The sequence below is a fragment of the Corvus kubaryi genome, unplaced genomic scaffold, assembly GCF_017639235.1.
Source record: "Corvus kubaryi isolate FWS band 111438036 unplaced genomic scaffold, C.kubaryi_AGA036_p1.0 132, whole genome shotgun sequence".
Classification (NCBI taxonomy): Eukaryota; Metazoa; Chordata; class Aves; order Passeriformes; family Corvidae; genus Corvus; species Corvus kubaryi.
The window spans coordinates 4,925,806-4,945,692 of NW_024580666.1; the positions used below are offsets into that span (position 1 = coordinate 4,925,806).

The following is a 19,887-nucleotide window of genomic DNA, read 5'->3' on the forward strand; positions in this document are numbered from 1 at the left end:
TAAAAGCACATTTTAAGCAGACAAACTGGTAAGAATCAGCAAAGCAGCTAAAGTATAAGTGGAAAGCTGACTGGCAGATGACGTGTGCATCAGCAGCACATAGCAGGCCTTGTTCTATAAAATTATTTAATGACATCACCACTTTTGCAATGTGAACTTATTTTCATTTAATCTAATTTGAGAAATGCAACACTTTCCTTTATTTGATGAAAAGCCATCATTTTGTAACTTACTGCAATTTTAGGAAGATGTGGGCTAATTTGGATTTTGCAAAATCTCTACAAACTGCCCCAGTAGAAAGATACCCACTAGTTCCTGATACTTTATCAAAAAAGCAAACATGCACCACTTTTATTTTACAAGTGAAGTGTTTTTCATAACAATATGAATGAGCTAGATATTGCTGAGAGCTTGAATTAATAATTTCCCTGGGCTTTTTTTCTCTCCCCTAAGAAGCATATTGTCATGCTCCAATAATAATAATAATAATAGACTTTTCAGGAGAATAAAATTAGATGTAAAAGATGATGTCAGATGATGCCGATGCAGCCAGTGCACTTCAGTGTCAGAGGCTGACAGTGCTTCAGGCCCCATATTAGTTAATGTCATGTTGAAAGTGAGAAAAAGGAAGCCTACACCAGGTGGGTATGCCTAATCCTGCACCCATGATTAATGTCACATATTCCCAATTACTACACTTCCATTGTTTGAGAACCACACTGCGGTTTTTTGGAAATTAGTGATGGTAATTGACAACTTCAATTACATAGGTTTTGGCCTGGGATAAAAAAATACTTTGTTCCTTGTGCATCCGCATAGGCATTGGCCAGAATGCCACCCTAAAAGAGTCCCTGACACTCTTCCACGCCTGCTGGAGAGGCAGTGGTCTGAAGATGGAGTGAGGCTTCCTCTCCACATCAGCAATATCTGGCAAAGCTAGTTTTTGCCAGTTCTTCGAAAGACACGCATGTACTAAACTTAATGTGCTGAGGAGGAGAAAACAAATGGGCTGGGAGAGGTGCACATGATTGCATGCAAATAGAAACAACCCCTTTAATGAAGTCATGCTAGTTTGCAATGGGTGGTCTTTTTTTATCATTATTTAGCACATGTATATGAAATATTGTGGCAGCGGTCAATTCCCAACACGGTGTTATGGACAACAGCTGCAAGGCACCCAGTATTCCTCAATCTTATTCTGCTGAGAATGATCTCCTTGCTAGATTTGGAGGAGGAAAGACACAGTTGCCCGTTCAGTCTCTTCCATTTATGGATGTGACAGAAACAATCCTGACATTGGGTAAAAAAATCAGTTTTTGTTGTGCTGCAAATTTGCCTGCTACTACAGGATAGGGGAAGTGTAAATATTTACCTCACTGACACTTCCCATGATCTTATTTTTTTACAGCAAAGTGGAAAAAACCCCTAGCATCTGAAAAGATACCCTGGAAATTGTTTTGCAAGCAACGTCTGTATTATCCCCTAGAATCTGATTGCCCAGTTTAAGATTTCAACAGCAAAAGGGACTAGAAAAACTTACATTTGTATCTTCTAAAAAAATCATAAACTGGAATCCAATGGATTCATGCTCCTGCCCCAGACTCCTCTGGTTGTAAAGGTACCAGCAGTGAAATAGAGGAGCCAGATGTTTCTGTGACACCAGGCATTCAGAAATCATGAACTGGTTCTATGATGGTGGCAGCTGAGGACACTCAGCATCTTCTACAACCAGATGTTCAGCGAGCAAATTTTGCAGGAAAAGAAAGACGTGTCTCAGTTTTGTAACTTAACAGGCTGATCTGATCTGCAATATTGTACTTAAAATATAAAGAAATGTATCTGCAAAACAGATGGGGGAAAGCGTTCCCCTTCATTTGATGAAATTCCAACACTGCTGCTGTAGTCCCAAAAATTCCCACGGCTATTCAAGCTTTCTATCCAGTCCCTACTTATCTGTCATGTTCATTATTTTCCATTCACTCATTTTGCCAGGCCTTTGAAGGCAATAAAGGGATTCTGGACAACATTGACTTGATGGCCATCTCATATCCCTCTATATCTCCTGCCTGCAGGGAAACTGGTTTCTCATCACAACTGGAAAATATGTTCTAAAATTAGTGTCAAAAACTGGCTACACTGGGAGCTCAAACAGCGTCAATAAAATGTGCTAGACAGCGCACCATCTCCACCTAGTCTACACACCAATTCACACATGATGAAAGAATAAAGAGATGACAAAGTATCTTGGAAAAATTCAGGTTAAAAGCTCTATGCATCTGTTTCTCATCATCAACTATTCACACAGGGAAAGGTGTTACTGATTCTACATAATGAATGAGTTTTGAAGTGCAGGCCACATTTCTGTTTTACAAAATTCTTCTGGACCTACATTGCTACTCAAAATCTGGTTTTTTTCCTTTGTCCTCCTTCCCCTTTTATCACTTCTTCTCACCTTTTTTTTACTTAACCATCAAACTCTTCAATGGAAAGAAGGAATGCTGAATTAGAAAAAAAAAGCGTTAAGAATAAGAACTGCTGTAACTGCTATTTATTTACAGATACACATTTTCTCCAGTGGTGCATGTGACCTGTAGGGTGGGCTATTGTATTCTATTAAATAAAAAAAAAAATCCAACCCCCATGTTTTCAGGCTCAGTACCCCTTCACCCTACAGGTATTACTCAACCATCCCACACAAACTCAGAGGACGTACAACCAACCTTTGCACTCAGTGAGAGTCTTCTCAACTGAAGAAGCAGTAAGCATCCTCCATGAGAGAGATACTTATCTTCTCAGTAAGCACTGACAGAAATAGAAAAAGGCTCTCAGGACTGCAGCATGTATTTGAAGTTCAGGAAAGGGGATGACTGGCAATATAAATCAGATTATGGGAGGGAGTTCTTACTCATAAAGCCCTGTGCAATCTGTGGAAGTACGCGACACCGGAACAGATGTTGATGTGCTGCAGGCTGCAGAGTCTGTGCAGACAAGGAGTGCCTGTTTAAGCATTAACCCTGCAGGTAGCTGATGTGAGGTTAAACACAACTGCCTATTTACACAAAATTACACTGTACACATCTGGGTAAAAGTGATGCAGGAAAGGAAGATTTAGGAAGACTGTATGTTGCTGTAGGTATTGGAAATCTTAACTAATGACTCCTTGTCCTCATTTATCTCCTTTTTTTTTTCTGAAAGGACAATAACCATTTTGGTCTTAGCTGTGCATTAATCTAACTTCTAACATGATCTAACTTCCCCATAGCCACATCCCAAATAGGGCAAGACAAGCTTCCTTGGAAGTATGTAACAAGACAATAACTGACTTCACCTAGATCAGAGCATGCAGCCCTGCCAACCCCACTATCAGAGCTTCCAACACAGATGCAATACTCCTTTCACCCCTCCTCCATCTCTCTGGAACCCCTCTTCTTTTGCTTTCACCTTTTTTTAAAAAAAGAGACAAATGGTAAAATGTCACATGAGCATCCAGGGGGCTGTATGAGATAAGACAGTGTAAGGCCATGGCACCAGGTGACAAGTAGTTCTGTCACTTGGGTACAAATTACCCTTCATGCAAAATGGAAAGCAGCAGATTTTCTCAGGACTTCCTGAGGCAGTCAGATCGAGGCTTATGGAGGAGTTGGGTTTTATTCATAGCTTGGTTATTTTGGTCTAGTAGACCCTGATTTTTTCTGCCACAGATCTACATAATTTCATTTGATTCTTCATGAAGTTCAGAAGAAAGTTAAAAGAAATTGAGAGAAAAAAATTTCAAAACAGAAATAGCCTGCCAGCATTTGTTTTGCTATCCTATTACAATATTCTGACTTCCATCTAAACCTTTCCATTCCATCTACATTTTACTTTAGCTAAAGACAGAATTAATTTGAAAATTTTTACAGGAAAGAGAATGGTGATCGAGACACCATCATCTTGACTCTGCAGAGACAAAAATTAGGCATCTTCCTCAACAGAGCAGGCAAGAGATCTGTCACAGTAGAGGGTTCTGTGGTATTATTTATTGGTTTTTGGTTTTTTTTTCCCCTCCTCTGATAGCTTAGCGCAAATCCTTGATCAAAGCAACTAGGAATTGTTCTGCTCAGATGGCTTACTGCATTTTAAGTGGAATGCAATTTAGCACCCTCCCATCTGACCAAAGCTAAATTCAGAAAGGAAAAACAATTTCCAAAGACCAACACATCCATTTCCCCCTCTAGAGGCCAGACAAAGGTTGTGGCATTAGAACAGATTACCAACATCTGCCTACAGTGTGCTTTTCATAAAAGGAACCATTAGATTCTGATGGCAGCTAGACTGTCTCTCTTTGCAAAATAGCGTTAGGTGTTTTCCAGATCCCAGTATTTGAGTTGCCTTGTGCTCGTTATTGAGCATTGTAAGAAGCAGCGCAGTGAGACTGGTGTAATAGCAAGAAATAAAAAGAGTAAATCACATCTCTGTGTATACTTCAGAGGTTCTGCAATTTATTTTTAATGTGCTGTTTTCTTTGCTGCCACGTTTCCTTTGGGTTTGTCTGTGATATTATTAAAGAAACAAAGCAGTGTTTCTTGCAAAAAGTGGTTAATAATGTACGCACCCCACAGTCTACCATAGCTTCAAAGAGCCAATTACTGTTACACTGTTGCATAAACACATATTTAGGAAGCATGAAAATGTGCAACTATTTACAGGATTCAGTACCTAATACATCATATTTGCGTTCCAAAATGGGAATTACTGACATGATGAAATATAATGGCTCCAAACAAATTGCTCTACTACAAGAAGGGCCCTGCAGAGCTGTACTCATTAAACACACTTATTAAAAATCCTTAGTTTTTTGAAATAAAAAATCACTCAGTCACTCAAAAAAGTTCATCCTCACCAAGTATCTCATCTGTAACTTCTTGGAAAATCCTATGGCTCAAGAGAGCTTTGCAAGTATTATACCTGGGGAAAACCAAAACATTGACGTTTGTCTTACAATGATGTGGAACTTAGTGAAGTTGAATGGCAGCACATGGCTGGAGATTGCACAGCAGCACAAACTAAAAAGAAAAAACTGAGTTATTTTTACACACTGGATGTATTAATTAAGCATAGCCTCTTTAGGAATGAGGCCTAAGTCCTGCTTCCCAAAAGACAACTGTAGTTAAAAGCACATTAGCCTATTTTAGGAAAATGGTAGGAATTATTACTCAAAATGTGATCTCATTATATAAATTGGGGCATGTCTTCAGCTACTGATTCAGCTCATTTCTGTCACTGCCATCATAAAAACACTGCAATGGAAATAAGCTGGAACAAAGAAAGATTCTGGTCTTTGTTGTATTTTTCCATAAAGTCAAAATTTAATTATTTGCTCTTCAGCTAAGGAATGATGTATCTCTAATTCTCAGAGTTCTGAGAATTAGAGCAATGACCAGTTCCTGAGAGCAACATTTTGGGATAAAGGTTATATTGCCCTCTCACCATTTAAAAATGGAAAAGGACTGTGGTTTTATTTTATTTTTTTATTTTTTTAAAATTTTATCCCGCTGCACATTCCACCCATTAGTTTGCAATTACAAGCTGGTGCTGCTATGAGAAACCTGCTTCCTTGTGATGTGTTTCTAGGCATATCTCAAAGAAGGTTGGTTCCTACCTTCAAGTCAGGTAACACTGTCCCCAAAACCACAGATGCACAAGTCTGCTGAGTCAGAGGTGCTGAAGTCACGTCAGCCTTGCCCTGCACCTGAGTTTGCTCTTTGGACACCAGATCTGAGCCAAACTGCTGGCCCTGTCTGAGGCAGACCTGTCAGCCAGCCCAAAGCTGCTGGCAAAGGGCAAATTTGCCTTGCAGCATTGAGCAGGAGAGACTGTTTCCACAGCTTCTTGGATCGTGGAAAAATCACTGCGGTTTCACGCTTGTTTATGGGGTTAGAAAAATAGTAATTCTCAGCTAATGAGACTTGAGGCATGCAGTGCTCAGTCAGCAGAACAACTTTTAAATCACTGTTTTGCTTGTAATGACTTCCTGTACATTTGTTATGGTACATCAAGTGGCATTTTTTCTCAGCTAGGTGCTGGATGTTCAGGTGCTGTAATACACAGGCATGGCTGCAGGCCCATCAGGGCACTTCCACAAGAACGTGCACACCAGCAGGATGGGGTACACAATCATGGGATCAGGACTCTCTCACTGCTTTAGCACACTGAGGGGGTCTCCATGAAACTGGGGTCCTGAATATCCCTACAAAAATCTCCAGTAGTGGTGCATCAGATAACACAGCCACCTAGTCTGAAACTAAAGCAGAGTTCAAATCCAAACATGCTCTGTACACCTTTAGGGAGAACTGTGTCAGTCTGAAAACCTGAAATGATTATCACATTTTGTGTGTGCAATATAATAGAAAGAAACGAATTAATGGGAAAATGAATTTAAGCACATTCCCTACAAATATATACAAAGGGCTTCCATAAGATTTTTCATATCTGTAAAGAAATTAATGCAAGATTAACAAATAATGAAACATTACATTTTAAGTAACTAATCCCTGCATCCTCTTTATTTGTGCTCCACTTCATAAGAAATGCACTTAATAGCTCTTTGCACAGAACAATAGGGATTTCTGTTACAGTTCTCCTTCTCCTCTAAAATCATGCCTTTTCCCATTTCATTTGAGACTATCAGCTCACAGGTCTGATGGCCATCCTACTCCCAGCATCACAAAAGGCCTCCAGGGTCCTGCAAAGCAGCAGGCTGAGCAGCACAAGGCAGTGTATCCTTGCACCAAGAACTGCTGACTGCATGCCAGGCTTTGCCAAAGCGCAGCTGGAAGTTTGAGGGAGGTGTAGTCCTGGTGAGGCCATATCTGAAACGTGTGCCCAGTGTGGTGCTCCCCAGCATGAGAGACATATGGACACTGACAGAGTTGGTGGGGCAGGAGTATGAGGTACCTGTTTTCAACCTTGGAGATGTCCAATTGGACAAATGGAAAAGTTGACCAAACAAGTGCTGTCTGAACAAAAGAGCAGAGTTGTTCCATGTTTCTGGAAGTGTTCACAAAGTAAGACAAGATACTCCTTCAAGACATTTTAAGCCTGCAGTTGTGAATAACTAAGGTCTTTCTCACACTCTTACCTCACTATGAGCCTTAGCCCAAGTGTTTAGAAGCATATCAAGCAAATAAAGAATAAGGATAGTAAGCAAAGATTGAATACCAAAAGGTAATACTGGTTTTTCACTCCCTGTATTTGAAACACATTTGTAACTTTGGAAACCACTGTAAACTCCTCCAAACAATGTTTACAGAGGTAGAAAAAAATAATTAGGTCATGGCCTACAAAACAATGTCCTTTTCTCACCCTGTCTAAATTTCTCATTAAAAACTTTCAGTGGCTTCATAAAAATGTTTTTTTTTTGGTGTAATGTGGAGCTTAATATTCATCAAGCTGACTACTGGGATAGATGAGATGAAACTTGTATTAGCTACAGTCAGACACCTCTGAAATTGGAAACAATGTTCTCCTCCAAGGTCAGCTCCTCATTAGTAAAGGAAAATATTTGTAAGTGCTGATTTAAGCAATTTGATAGCAGATCCAAAGGCAGAACAGATTTCAGGATTATTCAAGGAAAGAGAAGAAATGAACCATGTAAATTCTTTGTCAAACAGTTTTCTACAATCTTCAGATTTATTTTAAGGTTCAATATCTGCATGAAGGCCTTAATGTAGTTATATTTCTTCAGATCTTCTGTGGAAAGATCTTAATTTTGGTACAGATCCAGAAACCAACCTTAGCTTCAACTGGAAATCACATGTGAAATCCTAATTCTTTGTTTTCTTTTGAGCAGGGCAGTCTCTAAAAGGATAGCTCTGAGGAATCCAAAAGACTTGTACACACCTGGCATACACTCAGTTACGGCTTCCTTATCCACAGGATTTGATTTTATTTTTGAATTCTGCCTGGCACAAGTCAGTTTTTAGACTCGCTTGCATTTTATATGCTTATTTATTTATTCATTTACTTTCATTGGCTAGGCAGCCCCTTAGAGATTTTCCACAAAATACCTGACTGGTCTTGCTCAGACATTCCAATGAATGGAAGGAAAATGGTTTGCTCAGCTGGAAGACTATAATTAGCATATACTGTGGTAACTCTCTGTCTTTCGCTAACCTGCTGGCTACACAGCACGATTTCCTTGGGATTTTTATTTATTTTGCTTTTAAGCAGAAGTGTAATATTACTGAGAATCACCAGATGGCATTGCTGCAGATAACTCTGATACTTCTCTTCACCTAACTCTACAGAGGATAGGTACTGAATTGCAATCTAGTGCAGAGTTTTTCCTGATGTTACTACTTGAGCTCTGTCAGAGAGATATCATTACATACTTGTATATTATGCTATATTATATATTTGTAGGCAAGTGTGCTCATGCCTGAGCCCTCACAATGTCATAAGGTTTGTTTGCAGCCAAGGATGATGCACGGCTACACAGGCAAAGTTTAGAAAGACAGACACAATAAGTGTGGGAGAAAGGTGTTCTTTGGACTACTTTAACATTTCATTGTTTCTTAATGACTGTATTCTTCGTGCTCATTGAAATAATTTACAGACTTAAAATTGTTAAAAGGCTACTTGTTTAGTAACTGTATTTGTTGGCCAAAGAGATTCAGCTACAACAGTTGCATCTGCAAATAACCTGGGATCAAATTATGTAATAACTCACAGCTCATTAAACTCCTCTGAAGAGATCAAATGACCTGGGTGTTAATTTTTAGTGCAGCCTATGGTGTATAACATATGTCAGCACTTCAGAGCTGCTCTCCCTCCCAGCCTGCACAGCCCTGCTCCCAGGGATGGCCCCAGTCAGGATGCAGCTGCCTCCATGTGTACCACTGATGCTGAGAGAGCAAATACGAGGGTGAATGGAGCTTTTCAACTGACTAGCTTTCAAGACATGATGAAATTGTGACACAGAACTTATTTATAATTCCATATAAAGTGTCAACATTGCATTTTCTCTTCCTCATTTCAAAATCCTTCGTTTAAAAACAAGGATAAAAGGAGTTTGTAGCCAGGTGGGGTGTTGGAAGGAAAGGCTTAAAACTATAAGATTTGGTGTGGAGGGAATAGTTTTTGCTCAAAGTGACCTTGCAGCTGGGAATGCTAAGAATGTCAGTGTGGGAAAATTCCATTTACTATGCCTAGTGTTGTTCATCCTCTGCTGGTTTTGAGAAGTAGAATTCCTGTGTAGAGACAACACACTCACAGACATGCTTGAGCTTCCTGCTGGCAGTGAGATATCATAAAAGCACAGGCTTTGTGATAAATTGCATGTGTGCAAAGCCCTTTGATATCTGGGGGAGGCAGTAGGTCCCCCCATCACTGGGTGCTAGGATGAACTGAGCCTAATAGATCCTGTGCCCCTGTGTGTCTCTTCCCTAGGATGAACTAAGCCTAACACAGCCCATGTCCCAGTATGTCTCTGCTGCCCAGTGATGTTGCTGAGGTAATGAAATAAGCCTACTCTTTGCACTTCAGCTGTGGTTTGGTGGTTGCCATCGTTATCTGTATATGTTGACTCACACATGGATATTGACCTCTTCTCCCAGGGCAACCAGAGACAGGATGAGAGGACATAGTCCTAAACTCTGCCAGGGAAGGTTTAGGTTGGACATCAGGAGGAACTTTGGTGGCAGACTTTTGTGAGGTTAAGATTTGCCTCTCCAATCACAGTGTAACATTTCACTCCTTTGGTGACATCAGGTTTGTTCCTCCACCTCCATTTTTACTCTTGGGCTCAGTTTCATTCAGCTGCAGTCACCCCTCAGTGTTCCCACAGCAGCGCTACGGTCAGTGCAGGCTGCAGAGGCCTCCACCTGGGAAGCCACCCTTAGGTGAGCTCTGTGCCATAGTGAGTGCACAAGCACCAGATTTATGGTTAGATTGGGCACATCCTCAAGAACTGAGCTGGAAAGCTGTGGATCATTGCTCTAGAGGAAAAATTTTGAATCCAGTAAACAGACTGATGTCTTTTCCACCATCATCAAGCTGGTATTTTCCCAGACTTTCAGCAGTCAAAGAGATTCTCAATATCAGCGTATGATCACAGCTTTCTGTATTAGTGAATTAAAAGCCATGTCCTAGAGGGAATTGCTAATGTTGATGAAAGGAATCTTTCTTGGTTGAACAGGCAGAGATGCTTTAGGGGCAGGAGGACTGTTCTCTCATTTGGGGATGTTAAATCCATTTTTGGATCGTAACTGTCCCCATGTCTCCCACAAAAGCATTTGCAACATCACCTCAGTGGAGATAAACCTGAGATACTGTTCTCCTTTCTTCATGTCTGCCTAGTTGTTGTGCCATTTCCCATTTTATTGAAGCAGATATTAATAGAAACCATCAGCAGTGCCTTTCACATTTCTCTTCTGTGAGCCAGGCACAGGCAACACCAAGGTAGTCGATACAGATGCTTTTGAATGGAATTAATTCAATTCTAATCCCCATTAAACATAGTAGTATGTAAGTCAGGTAGTAAAAGAGACAAGTTGTCTGAAATGCTACCAGTGGAAGGGATGGGCCCTTGGAGCCCAAAATTAAAAAATGAAAAGGTAACTCAGTAAATTCCCACAGCAGAAAATAGGTACCTACAGCAGTCTTTAAATGCTTCTATGCACATCCAAAGGGAGCACTGGAAATCATTCCTCTCTGCTTTTAACGGCCTGACTACAGAAGCAATAACCCAAGACATACTCACTGGATTATGTTTTTCAATAACACAGTTTTGTTCATAATTTTTAAAATAAAGCCAGCTACCCAGAGACTAGATCAGGCCTCTGTAGTTTCACTACAAAAAAGGGACCATAAACAAGAGATAGTCTATGGTACAGATTTTCCTCTTTCATGTTTTCCAGTGTTTTTGGCTGGCACAAACAGCCAACCTTCTCCATTTATACACCATCATCCCCAGACAGAGGCATAATTTTCCTAAGTGACAGGAACAACCTCTTACATACAGATAATGAAAAGAGAGTTGCTCTCTTCTGTATTAATGATCACAGTTGTTTTTATAAAGGAAAAGTGTTATCAAAGCCATTCTCACAGAACAGAAAACCCTCTTTGGGACCAACCCAAGCTGATCTAACAAAGATGAATGCACACTGAAAAATCCCTGAAAACTCACATCCTTCAACTTTTGCCTCAGTATACATTTGACACAAACTAATACCACACAATGATGTAGCACACACCTTATGCAAATCCTGTCTTTGTGATTTGGTGCAAACCCTGTGTGCTCACAAGGGCTATTTCTACAGCAGAAATGTCAGGTGAATACTATTTCTTTAGTGATTTAGATGAGAACTGCCCTGCAGCAGTTGTTAAAAACACTTTGATGTTTGTGATGTAGTGCCAATATATTTCCAACAGTATTTAAACTTGCTACTTTTAGAAAAAAATCTTTAATTTAGCTGAACATTTTTGGTAATAGGATTGAAAGTGTTCTTTGATGACATAAAACAATTGACAAGCGGCTTTAAAAAAGACTTACAAGGAATAAACAACTGACCTGTGAGATAACACACAAAAGGACAAAAGTTTAAAGAAAGCAGAAATGAAAAAATACAGCAAAAGAGATAGCAGGTACAGTGAAATACATATAATAGTCAGTATTAGTCAAGAATATGATTAGTATATGAACAGTATATGAATAGTAAATGATGCTTGTGTAAAATAGCGGAATGGATGCACAGAAGTCAAAAGAAAGAGGCTCTCTCTCATCCTGCCACAGGGAAGAGCACATACATGTAATGGCTCCTGCCTCTTGCTTTCCTGAATGAGAGAGGCAGATTTGGAATTTGGTTTTACTTGGTTTTTCTTCCTGTTAAGCACTACTTTGGTGACAAAATCTGAAATTCATCATGGTTATTTCCAAAAGAAAAGCAACCTCAAACATTAAAAGGAAGGTTTGAAGTCTCGTGTTTACCAAAACCTCTCTCTCTAGCAAGGCTTGAATAGCTGGAACTGCAGAAAGAATGTAACAGCAAAACGCAAACATGCATGTTTTGACCTGAAGACTGCTTCTTCCCTTCTTCATTCTCACATCTTAGATGGGGCCTAGGGAGCTGGAACAGTCTCTTCAAGACAGTAAAAACCACATCCAGTAACTTATAAGATCAGCTCAGCTTTGTGGAAAACCTCAGCAGAGGGACCCTCCTCTGCCTGTCACAGCCAGCAGAGCTGCTAATGCAGAGCTGCTTTCTTCAGCCTTGCCAAATTGTGATTGCTCTTTTGAGGAGGGCAGTGAGAGAAGACATGACCTTGGACTTCCCTTCTGTGTGCTTTTAGCTCAGAATAAATTAGCTTGGACACAGAAGGAACCACAACTGCTTCAGCCTTTGTCTGGGTGTGGTTTGAGGCAGATTAGTCTGTCCAGCTCCCTGGTGAAACACAGACTCTCTTACAGGCTTGGTATCTGGCAGAGAAAAGCTTGATCTGATGGAGGTGCACACGGAAGTACCTTCCCTTTCTGCGCCCCTCTGTATTCCCCTCTGTGTTACTCACCAGTACTGCTCTGGATGGTCCTTACTGTGGTGGTTGTACGCGGGGGAGACGAGGAGCGCAGCGATATGCACTCGTCATCCTGGGAGCAGCCCTTCTCAATGGCTCTGACATAGCTGTGGCTCCTCATTCGGAAGCAGCCCGGCATAGGCAGATCCAGCGCTTCCACTGCCTGAGACTCGAGTTCACTGAACACCGACTCGCAGACGGATTCGAACTGACCGTTCACCTCCATCTCACTCACCTGCAGACAGAGACCGGGCAGGGTCAGTGCATCCTGTGCACGGATACTGCACTCCACCTGGTACAAACCCTCTCAAGCTACAGTGGCACAATGGGCAACATCTGTTAGAGGATCCCCTTGAACATGAAGAAAGGTAAATGGGACATCCCATAGCAGCAGTTATGAGGGGGGAAAAAAACAATGTACAAAAAGGGGAGACATTGGCTTTGGGCAAAGATTCATCAGAGTTTGAGCTGTTGGCTCCAGCTCAAACTGGTGGGAGGCCTGGAGCCCTCATAGCAACATCTGTTTTATGTCACCCTGGGCCCACAGCAGAGGTTGAATGTTTGGTCATTGTGATCACTACGTGTAAAATACAAATCACACTTTTATTGTGGGGTGAGGAAAAAACCAAAAAGGTCACCTTAACCCCAGTACATTATCAATGCAACCCACAGGCAATCACAGTGATAAAAACCTGAGTGGCTGGGAAGCTGGAAGGTAACAAACATTTGGGAAAGGGAGGTTGATAAGAGAACCAACTTTGATGCTGGGGAAAAATGTTTGTAAAACTACATCTCTGGCTGAGAGCAGATGCAAAGGAATCCTTAGACCCTTTGTGCAGCAGACACTAGGTGGTGACAAAGACTTGTTCTCACACTGGTTAAAGAACATTGAAAAACTTCCTGCAGGTCTTAATCTGGAAACCATTTACTTTGGCTTAATTAGTAATGGATGTTCATGTTTCTAAACTGAGAATTGAGCCCTGAGCTTGGCATTAAAGCACAATAATTATCACTGTAGGAAATCACTTGAGGATTCTGTTAGTTTTCAAGCATGCACAAGGGCAAGTTAGCAGGAAAAGATAAGACTATGTTAGAATGCTAGAAAAAACCCCATTAGAAATTCTCTTCCAGGATTAATGTTACCAAGAAAAATGTTTTGTGGAGTCTGTACATATAACAGAAAACCCTCAGTGAGTAAAACATTTTTCAAAGGAAAACTATTTAAAAAAGCATGGCAGAGTAGTAGGTTGTACAACAGAAAGAACAATCTTGCTATGGCAGAGAATATCCAATCCTCAAATAAATATATCTGAATTAATGCATTTTTAAAACAAAAAACCAATTTATTCACGTTGGAAAGTGATAACCACTCCTTGGCTGACAGCTTTGTGTGTTAGGTGTGCAGGTAAAGAAGTAACCTGACTTAATGTTCCTGTAGTTGCCTCCAAGACCTGAATTTCTGTGCTGTTTTCTCCTAGATATAGCCAGGCCCTCCTTTTAGAGCATCACCCCATGACCTATGCAAAGTGCCTCACTACAAAATACATAGGTGAATACTCTTAAGTGTCTAAATATAGAATAGTGCAGAAATTAAAACTACAGCTCCATATTGAACGGCACATGTGTTTGTTATGGCCACAGCTGAAGTCCTGGTGTCACTGATGTCACGCACTTTTTTTGACAGTGCAATGACTTGATATGCCAGTCATAAAGGATCAGTATCTGGCACCACAAATCCTGTCTGCTGCAATTCTGGACTAGTGTAAGGAAGTTCTTTCATCCAAGTGATTTACCCAAATGATCCCCTTAAGCTAACAAGCCAAAAATCATAGCAAGGAGCTAGAGGAAGTAGCAGATTAACTACTGGCCCTCTGCCCTGTGGTGTGCTGGCACTTTTGCACTTCTTTTAGATCTGTTCCCTATGAACTCAACTGTACAAGCATGCTGAATGCAAGCACAGGCTATTTTATAACATTAAAACTCATAAACTGAATCTCTCACAATGGACTTCATTTTTCTTCTTGTTTTGGAGGGTGAAGATCTCTTCCAGGATTTTAAGGGCAAAAATACAGACAGATCTTTGTGCTTAATACATATACTGCAACATTTGTACCATTTAGGTGAAAAGTTTGAAGGTAAAGAATGCATAAAATAGCATAAAGAAACTAAAACTTCTAATAAAATTGTGGAATACAAACTATTAACCGCTTAATTTTCCTTTAGCATCTCACTCAGCATATGAATATTTTTTTGAGGCATTCAAAATTTTTGATTTGGCAAGATCCTTAAGAGAATCCTGTTTAAAGACAATGTTGGTGAGTAGCACTTAAAGCAAAATCAAGTTTCTCCTATTGCAAGCAGTGTCCAGCATGACACCTACTCTCCAGGCTGCCCCAGGTGCACATCACCCACCTGGCTGATGGTGCTCATGGCTCTCATGTAGCTCTCGTTGCGGGAGCGGAACTTGGGGGACGTCAGCAACCCTGCAGGGTCCAGGCTGTCCAGGCTCCTGTTGATGGAGACTTCGCTCACTGCCCTCAGGTAACTGTGGCTCCGGATCTGAAGCTTTGGTGAATGTTCACTGGATATCCTGGGAGTTTTGGGTGGGGGAAAAAGAAAAAGAAAGAAAAAAGATATTCCATCAAATCCAAATGGCCTCGCCAGGAGTGAGAATAACCAGACGTTTTTCACCTGGAACAGCATGACTTGAACAAGCCATCACACATTCCTTGCATATTTATAAAATAAAGACCATGTCAGTACTTTTATTTGGATTACCCCACCCTTCTATTTGGTGGAAGGAAGAGAGAAGGAAGGAAAGGATTTTCTTTTCATGTTTTTGTAAACCATGTCTAAGCATAATGGCAAAATCACTTTCATTTTCTTTACTGACAGCAGAATGGAAAAATTTTACACTGTACTGATAATGACAGCATCCAGCATCCAGCAACCCTCCCCACTATGTGGGACTTTTGAAGTGACAATACTGAAATGACTTCACAAGTTGATTTTAAAAGAGCTAGAGGAATCATTGAGATGAGCAGCAGAGAAAGCCCTGTGGCCTTACAGAGATGAAAGCAGCAACCACCAAAACCAGCTGGGGAGGCGGATAAAGAAAGAGGAGGCCTGATAGTTAGATCAGCTGGATGATCCTAAACTTATCAGCTGAACGTCCACATCTTGAAATCCTGCTGGTGATGTGACTCTGATGTTCTCGTGTATATACTCATGGAACGGGACCATTTCTCACGGAGCTTTCAAGGGTGTATAGGCCAATAGGGCAGGCAGATTGTACAAACCATGCAAAATGCACTCATAGTATGCCTTAACCTGGGAAATCATTCCAACAACTTAGGCCACCTGGTAAGGTTTGATATGCTTTAAATTTTATTTTAGACCTGGCTTAAGGCGCTGCCGCGGGTTCGGTTTGTAACCGGGCGGAAACACCAATTTAGTGTAGTGGTTTGGTCCAAAATACTCATTACTGTTTATCTGCTGTGAGATAAGAATTAGGAGAAATGCAAAACAGGCACCAAACTTGAAAGAATATAAAGAAGTTTATTAACAGACCTAAAAGAAGAAGGAAAAAAAATTATACCACCTTCAGAACTCTCCTCCTCCCCCCACCTTCCTCCCTTCTCCCACTGACAATGTTCAAAGACAACCCTTAAGATGTTCAGTCTGTTTACCACTTCCATAATAACCTTGTTCAGTCCATTTAGAAAGAGAAGTCTCTTCTTGCTCATGCTATGAAAACATTATCACAACGAGACAGCCACCCACTTCCAAATATTGTTCAGTCCATTTAGGAAGAGGAGTCTCTCTGCCTGCGTGTGAGTCCTTTCCCCCGACTTGCAGCTTTTCCCGCAACTGCTTTCGAGGGTCCACTCTTGAAGTTTTCTGGGGTACAATTTTAAGGTTGAGCCGTTCAGAAACAAAAACAGAGGCCCTTCTCCTTCCCTGGGAGCAAAGGGTCTTCATCATCTTCATCGTTAGGACTATCTCTGGGAGCATCTCTAGGAACTGAGGTTTTCTCCTTTCCCATTTGGAGCAAAAGTCCTCATCTGGTTCATCTCTACAGACTGAGGTTTTCTCCTTTCCCGTTTGGAGCAAAAGTCCTCATCTGGTTCATCTCTCCCTGTCCAAACTTCTCATGAAATTACAGCTGCGTCAGCATCTGCCTATCTCAGCGCAGGTGCTTTTGCTCACGAGTTGAACACTCCACCCCCCATATCTTCATGAAATTACAACAGGATACTCTGATATATCATAGCTTCACAACAGAATTTCAGCTTTAAGCATCTCCTCTCTCTCTTCCCTCAGGTTTTCAGCTCTTCACAGCAGTAAAAGGGTTAATCTCACCTCGGCCTTGCAGCTTTGCAGCTGGAATGTTGAATTTTTCTTATCGCAGTGGAGAGGGGGGGAGAGCTGAGCCGCTCCGGCTGCCCACGGCAAGGCAGTGGGGGGGGTTCCATGGCTGGAACAGGTCCATGGCTTCATGATGGCCGTGGCCCGGCCCGGCCTGGCCCAAGCAGGGCCTGGCCGGGCCCGCTGGCCCCCACACGGGGCCCGCAGCCACCTGTCCCAGTGCCGGAAACGAGAGAGAGCTTGGAGGGGGAGTTTCTCTATTCTTAAATGTGGATCACAGAGGTGATCACAACTTTAAGTGGCTTAGAGAATTGTCCATATTCAAACTGGCCAGCTGATAGGTTCTATCAGTTCCCAGAGGAAACTGTAAGCACCCCTTAGCAAGGACGTCCCTTCCGGGACTACGCTTGCTAACCTATGACAGGCGCGAGTTAACAAAATGTATGCTAGGGAAGTAGCTTTACACAACGATGTCAAATTAGAAGTTTAAAAGCCACAGTTGTATTTCTAAAGTGATAACTTTGCCTACTTTTTCAATATAATGACAGGTGAGACGTACAATTAATCAAAACAAAACAAACCCCCCCCGCTTTCCCCAGGGAATTTTTACCTCTGCTGTATTCCTGCCATAAGTGCTAAGAGTCAGATAGAAACAATCCTCCTCCAGCTAGAAACAACCTCTGAGGTGTTTTATCCTCTGAATGTGCTGGCTAAGTGCTGTCTTCACAATCTGAGGCATCCTATAAAGATGTGAGTCACAAAAAGTGTATGAAATACACACATATGAAATACAATTAACTTGGGGGATATGTCTTTTGAAAGAACTCATCAATGAATAAAGTATCAAAAGGGTGAATCTTTGATATATTTTTGGATTTTTAAATATTCTTCAAGTATCACAAAGCAAACTAATTAAAATAATAACTAAGTTTTCAATTTTAAAATATAAGTCTCACAGAGATGTTTACAGGTATATGAAAGAAAAATCTGTAACCAAATTACAGGCTTAATCTTTGTCTCCCAGTCTTTAGAAATACATGCACAGCTGACCTGAAAGAAGAGAATCCATTTTATGTCTCATTCCTGAAGCATTTGCAGATATTTTGTATTCAAGTGTCTAATGATGGTAATTAGTATCAGCAATTTCCCAGGGGCATGCACAATTCTGGTAATTGTCAATGCATTTTGGGAGGATGATTCCATTGTGTAATTGCTCACCTAAGTAGTTCAGAAACTAGGTCTGTTTCTGAATGGTCCAATACTGTAAGAAAATCGAGGCCATCTCTACAATACCATATTCTCTGGCAGCTAATTACCTACCTAATAAAAATACGTAAACTTATGTTAATTACTTGATACTCCTGTCACAAGATGAAGAGAAAGCCTTTGCTTGCCATTTTCACTGTGCATACAGTGCAGTACAGCAGCCATTTCCATACTCTTTGACTCCTTACATCACTGTAGCGGTTTGGTCCAAAATACTCATTACTGTTTACCTTCTGTGAGATAAGAATTAGGAGAAAAGCAAAGCAGACACCAAACTTGAAAGAATATAAAGAAGTTTATTAACAGACCCAAAAGAGGGAAAAAAAATAATATCATACCACACCTTCAGAACTCTTCTCCTCCCTTCTCCCAGTGACAATGTAAAAAGACAACCCTTGAGATGTTCAGTCTGTTTACCCCCTCTGTAATAGCCTTGTTCAGTCCATTTAGGAAGAGGAGTCTCTCTTGCCCATGCTATGAAAACATTATCACAACGAGACAGCTGCCCGGGCTGGTTCTTTGCTCACATGTGAGTCCCTTCCACCCGACTTGCAGCTTTTCCCACAACTGCTTTCGAGGGTCCACTCTTGAGCTAATGGGGTACCATTTTAAGGTTGAGCCATTCAGAAACAAAAGTTCTCTTCACCTATCTCTGGGAGCATCATCTCTAAGAATAGAAGCCCTGCTCCTTCCCTGGGAGCAAAGGGTCTTCCTCATCTTCATCTCTAGGACTATCTCTGGGAGCATCTCTAGGAACAGAGGTCTTCCCCTTTCCATGTGGAGTAAGAGTCCTCACCGCTTCCATCTCTCCCTGTTCAAACTTCTCATGAAATTACAGCTGCTTCAGCATCTGCCTATCTCAGCGCAGGTGCTTTTGCTCACAAGTACAAGTTGAACGCTCCACCCCCCATGCCTTCATGAAATTACAACAGGTACTCTGATACATCATAGCTTTACAGCAGAATTTCAGCTTTAAGCATCTCCTCTTTCTTCTCCCTCAGGTTTTCAGCTCTTCACAGCACTAAAAGGGTTAATCTCACCCGGGCCTTGCAGCTGGAATGTCGCTTATCGTTGTTGGTCACATGATCTTTGGTCGGACAGCGGTGCAGCTTCAGCTGAATCTTGGCCGCACTGGAGAGGGGGAGCCAAGCCGCTCCGGCTGCCCACAGCAGGGATGTGGGAGGGGTTCCGCAGGTGGAACAGGGCCCATCAGCTCCAGGATGGCTGTGGCCTGGCCCAAGCAGGGCCTGGGCTGGGCCTGCTGGCCCCCACACGGGGCCCGCAGCCACCTGTCCCAGCACCGGAAATGAGAGAGCGCTCTGCCCGGGGTGTGTCTATTCTTAACTGTGGATCACAGAGGCGGTCACAATTTTAAGTGGTTTAAAGAATTGTCCATATTCAAACTGGCCAGCTGATAGGTTCTGTCAGGTCATAGAGGAGCTGTAAGAACCCCTTTGCAAGAACATCACTTCCAAGACTATGCTTTGCTAACCCATGACAATCACTTGATTCCACATGACAAAACCTGAAGGTTTTTAGAAATCAGAGTAAGTGGTGCTCCAAACAACGCAAAAAAAGGGAGAAAAGTGGTGAAAAGACAATTGTTAGTAATGGTTAAATTTATTTACTTCATTTTGGTAACTAACACTAACCATGTAACTCTTGAAAAAAAAATTATTGCCTGTTATTGAATTAAAAAAA

At 41.4% G+C, this 19,887-nt stretch overlaps 1 protein-coding gene across 7 annotated transcripts in view; it reads right to left on the reverse strand.

Moving 5' to 3' along the window:
* Positions 1-19,887, reverse strand: part of DLGAP1 (DLG associated protein 1) — a 419,505-nt gene that overhangs the window by 79,333 nt on the left and 320,285 nt on the right. For all 7 annotated transcript variants that reach the window (XM_042030616.1, XM_042030634.1, XM_042030590.1 and 4 more), the window contains 2 exons: positions 14,965-15,142; positions 12,547-12,787 (listed from right to left, as the gene is read on the reverse strand). In XM_042030616.1, coding sequence (XP_041886550.1) covers positions 12,547-12,787; positions 14,965-15,142 — 419 coding nt within the window. The remainder of the gene's footprint in view (positions 1-12,546; positions 12,788-14,964; positions 15,143-19,887) is intronic.